Below are 5,350 nucleotides of genomic sequence, written 5' to 3'. Positions count from 1 at the left end.
CAAAATTGCCAGCTATCACATGCACTCATATCTATTGTAAGCTCATTTAATCATCCAATCAGTGCTCGGTCAACAAGAAAAGTCAACTATTTTTACACAAGCCCAAGTTTAAGCCGATCTTGACTTATCTTAAAGTTTTTGGACCTTCAGAATCTAAATTTGACATTCGTTTATCTGTTTGGAGTCTCGAATTACGTGAAATTAATATTTTACCGAATAAACACAAAAAATTAGATATATTTAATACATAATTCATAATTCATAATATATTGCATAAACACAAATATAAATTATAACATAAGCACAAAATAACATTATTATCGCTTGATAATTAAACAATTTTTAATACTAATCGCGTATTTTTAAAAAACCTAATTCGCCCCCCTCTTGGGTTGTATAACTTGTATTTCAGACTTCCAAGAACGAACAATGATCAAATAACTCTTGCCCTTTCCCAATTGATGCTCAATGCCCTCTCTAATAAATTTCACCTTTTTAATCAAATCTTCTTCGAGCACAATTTTCTTCAACCGAATAGGCAAAACCATTTCAATCATTTCAGCTTCTTCAACTTGATTTTTCTACACAACCTCGAACGTACTATTAGGCTCAATGTGCAAATCATGAATAGTTTATTTTTATTTTTTCAAAATATTAGATAGATCAAAAACCTCATCATCTTCAATGCTAGTCTTGTCTTCCAAGGAAACATCATACACATTCTTGCACAAATTGTTAGACTAGAACTTTAAATCAATAAGAAATTGTACCTCATCTTTTGGCATCTTAAGCGAGTCTTTTTTTCTCAACAATAGGTGAACTTATTGGTACATCTTTAGACACTTTCATAGAGACATGCCATTACTTGATTAAATCTTGGACTTTGTTAAGTCTTTTAATCACATCATTAAAGTTTCTTTGATATTTGCATCTATAAAATTATTCGAACTTAGAAGTATAATCCGAAATTGATTTCATACCTTGTCATAACAAACAATAACCTAGAGGAATAAATCTCGATCTCAACATTCGCTTTATACAAGTCCATGAAGTAATTTTAAAAAGACCTTTGAAAAGCTATATATGTCTTTGCACTCTAGCCCATCATTCTAAAGCACTCCTTATTAATAGAAAATCAGCTACAAATTGTACTCAATCATACCTCAGCAATCTAATCATATATTCCTAATCAACCTTGTCCAACCATGAAAGAAAATATTCAATACTGCAATTTCCATCAAGCTTCCAAAGCATGATGTCCTTTTGAATATTTCAAGTAAAAATATAAACTTGATTGCAAAATTGTAAATAAGGGTGAACTTTCGAGTTGGTGTAGCTGGCGGCTGGTGGCCATGAATTAGTGTGGTGATGGTCAGATCTAGAAGATATAGTGATGATGAGCATGATAATGGCCGAGGATTAGTTAGATTCGCAGAAGTTTGGTTGGAAAACCAACTTTAATTAGCGGCAACTTATAGTGGTTAATAGCGGTTTATGGCCAATATTTGTGGCAATTGTTGATTGGTTTTGAATGTATGGCTAGAGGGGAGTGTGGTAATGGCATCGGTTGTTGGTAAAAAATGGTTGGTTCGTGACAGTGGCTGGTGGAGAGCTTGTAGCGTTTTAGGGTAATTCGTGGTGGCTACACAACAGTTTCAAATATAGAGGACGATTGGGTTTTGGTTAGCAACTGACGATGATTCTAGTGGTGGGTCAAACAACAATGAACAACTAGTAGAAAGGTGGTGGTAGTGGCAGGTGGAGGCTAGGGTTTTGTAATGTTGCAATTTTTTTTATTTTTTGTTTTCTTTTTCTAGTGATAGATTTGTTGGGGATGGATGTACTTAGCCAGGAAAGCTGTTTGAATGTTTTTGGTCTTAGTATCCAGTTGCTGTTGTAAATCTGCACTTTGTTTTCTGAACCTATCATCCATTTATTGCCTTTTTGGATTACAAGTTTTCTCTACAAGATACTTTTCCAAAATATAAGAAGGATTGGACCATAGTCTTGCCTGCAAGAAATCAGATTGTTTGAAGTATCTTGCTTGCAAAACTTGGGCTACTAATGAATTTGGAAAAAATAAAATCCTCTACTTTTGCTTAGTTACTGAAGCATGAGAATTCCTTGAATCTCATCTTACCTCTGCATTTTTCTTTACTTATTCTCTCCCACTTAGCCCAATGAATGCCTTTCTTTTTATCCTCAAATTTCCATCAGAATCTAGCTATAACTTTCTGGATGTCATCATACAACCCTACATGAATTTTGAACACGCTCATAACATAAGCTAGAATGACTTGGGTTATAGCTTTGATGATGACCTTCTTGCTACCGCTAGAAAAGTGCGTGTGTTGCCAATTTAAAATCTTTCTTATCACTTTGAGCTTTATATCATAAAAAAAGATTCTTTTGTTTATTCTAACCACTGATGGTAGCCCTAGGTATTTTTCGTGTCCAGAAACAACATTCAAGTGAAAGATTCCTTTAATTGTAACCACTTAATCAGCTTTTGTATTACCACTAAAGAACATTGTGTTGGATTTTTTAATCCAATATTGTTAGATCCTTAATCCAACATTCGGCTTATATGTGAATAATTATGTGTTATTGACTGTCATATACGGTTAATCCCAATTAAAAGTGATATATTAATGTTTACGTTATTATGGGCTTGGTGTGCGATTTATAATGCTATGGGTGTCAGTGTGCAAGTGTACACAACAAGTAATATACTGATGAGTATTCAGATTGTCTCCACAAGAATTGATTCTTTTGATATCTGTCATGGTCCATCCAATAGCCTTCTTATATCTCCCCAATACATCCACAAACTGTTCTCTTGATCTGCATTCAAAGAAAATGAAATGATTACAAGGAGTGTATTATTGTCACCAAGATAAACATATTTTAAATGAGAAGGTAAAAGTTTTAATTCTAGAACAGGAGGTGACTCAATAGATAAAACAAAAGGTTTTACTTCCTTGTTTGAGAGATCTAGAGATTCAAAGTGTCTGTCACCCCTCATGGGTTCCCTCTCTTTTAATCATGCTACATTTGTTATTTCAGGATCTTCATCTTTAAATTCTTTAAATGTTACAGCATTGATTTCATTCTTACTGTAGCAATTATTTAACCTCTCTGCCACAGTAAAGTCCACAACACTGATAAAATTACAATCTTCGACCTCATCAAGATTTTTCATAGCATCCAGCACATTAAATGTAACTTGCTGGTCATTCACCCGCATAGTTAACTCTCCTTTTTGCACATCAATTAGGGTCTTTCCCATGGCTAAGAAATGTCTTCCTAGAATGATTGGCACTTCTATGTCTGCCTCAAAGTCTAGCATAATAAAATCTATTGGAAAAATAAATTTATTCACCTTCATCAACACGTCTTCAATCTTCATTTTTAGATAAGCATGAGATCTATTAGCAAGTTGTAAAGTCACTGTTGTCGACTTAACTTCTCCAACTCTCAATTGCTTAAACACTGATAACGACATAAGATTGATGCTAGCTCCTAAATCACAAAGTGTCTTACCCCTGTATTTAGTTCCACTAAAGCATAGAATTGTAAAGCTCCCTAGATCCTTCAACTTATGAGGGATTTTGTTCTGAAGCATATGGCTGTATTTTTGTGTTAGAGCAACTATTTCAAACTCTTAAAGTCTTTTTTTCCTCGCCAAAATATCTTTCAAGAACTTCATATAATTGGCATTTGTTCGAGAGCTTCTATTAAAGGAATGTTGATATGTAGCTGCTTTAACACTTCCAGGAACTTGCTGAATTGCTTGTCTTGCTTTTGCTTCTGAAATCCTTAAGGGAAAGGTGGTGGATGTCTAAACTATTGTGTTGTAGCAGGTTGTACAAGTTGCTTCTCCTTTGCCATGTTTCGGGCTAATGTGTTTGGCACTGTAAAATCTTCTTCCACAATTGTTGGATTATTATTTTCTGTTGATGCTATAGCTTGGCTATTTACATCAGTGGGCTAGCAAGTGGGTTGTTGTGACTCTTCTTTAATTTGAGTTTTCTCTTGGGTTGAAACAAGTTCTATTCTTCTTTTTGGTACACCAATAGGAATTTGGACATCCTTTCCAGACCTTAAGTTAATCACTTTGCCATATATTTTTCCTCCTCTTCTTGGATCCTCTGTATTGCTGGGTAAACCTGCTATAAGGTCTATTATTCAATGCTGTAGCCAGCTGTCCAATCTGATTCTCCAAGTTTCTTATAGACACAGCTTGGCTCTGAACAATTGCTTCATTCTTCACAATATATTCTTTAAACAAAGCTTCAAGAGAACTAAGTTGATCATTGCTGGTGTTTCTTTACCCTTGATTTTTCTGGTGAAATCTAGGTGGTTGAGCAGGTCTGTTTTGTCCACTAGATGCTGCAGTATGTTGATTTTGATTACTCCATTAAAAGTTTGGGTACTGTCTCCATCTAGAGTTGTAAATGTTTAAATATGGATGGTTCTAGTTCTGCATGTTGAAGTTACCCACATAGTTTATTGAGACTGGATTTCCAAGACAATTATCAAAATAAGTGCCCTTCACCACAATAAACACATGATACTTCAGCGACATAAAGTGATGTAAAATTGTGATATTTATAATTTTATTTATTAAAATCATCATATCATTTATTTATTTATTTAATAACTTATAAACATAAAACAACTAGAGTCATTTTTTTTAACTAAGAATTAAATGAATTCAAAAAACTTACGTTAATAAAATATATTAAAATTCAATTTCAAGTTATTTATAAATCATAAAATTTTAAGTTTTCTTTTATTAAAAAGTGAAAGTGGATATTATGGGCCTTTTCACATTCCGTGCTTTAACCCACCTCTAATATCGTCATGCTTTTAAGGTCTATTTATTTAAAATTCTCAACCCAATCTAATTCGCATGTGTGCCGTGTCGTACTACGTGCCCTACCAAAATATGCTCGTGTTGTGCCGTGTCATGCCACATGCTGCCTAGGCCGTTGGCCATCTCTAATTTTGCCCATGAATGACGGTGAATGATTTTTTATACGTAAACAATGTTAGCCATATCCTTTTGCAAAAGAGGATTTTTCTAAAATTATTTAAAAGTGATACTATATTTATATATTATATTTAAAATATTTAAATAGAAAAAATTTAAATAATTAATCAATTAATTTTTTCTTTGGTTCTATTATCAAAAGAGTGCCACGATTGTTACCCTGCATCTGCAACCACAATAACGTCCCTAAATCAAATTTCACATCATAATTTATTGCTCTAGAACAGCCAGAGCTGTTAACTTTGCTTTTTTCAGCTTTGGCTCATCCTTTTACGTTTTCTTCTTGCGAACAAA

At 33.6% G+C, this 5,350-nt stretch overlaps 1 protein-coding gene across 1 annotated transcript; it reads right to left on the bottom strand.

Annotated features, from left to right (window-relative positions):
- Nucleotides 1–3,043: 3,043 nt before the first annotated feature.
- On the bottom strand, nt 3,044–3,625 carry LOC112096274. The gene has a single exon (XM_024179695.1). It carries the CDS (start codon nt 3,623–3,625, stop codon nt 3,044–3,046), a length of 582 nt encoding a protein of 193 aa, XP_024035463.1.
- Between the last annotated feature and the right edge of the window lie 1,725 nt (nt 3,626–5,350).

The sequence above is a fragment of the Citrus clementina genome, unplaced genomic scaffold (genome assembly GCF_000493195.1).
Source record: "Citrus clementina cultivar Clemenules unplaced genomic scaffold, Citrus_clementina_v1.0 scaffold_8, whole genome shotgun sequence".
NCBI lineage: Eukaryota > Viridiplantae > Streptophyta > Magnoliopsida > Sapindales > Rutaceae > Citrus > Citrus x clementina.
The sequence above is the reverse complement of the archived record's forward strand: the minus strand, read 5'-3'. Positions and strand labels throughout refer to the sequence as shown.

Excerpts from the sequence above, each read along its gene's own strand:
- LOC112096274 (XM_024179695.1), bottom strand. The coding sequence starts at position 3,625 with ATGCTTCAGAACAAAATCCCTCATAAGTTGAAGGATCTAGGGAGCTTT.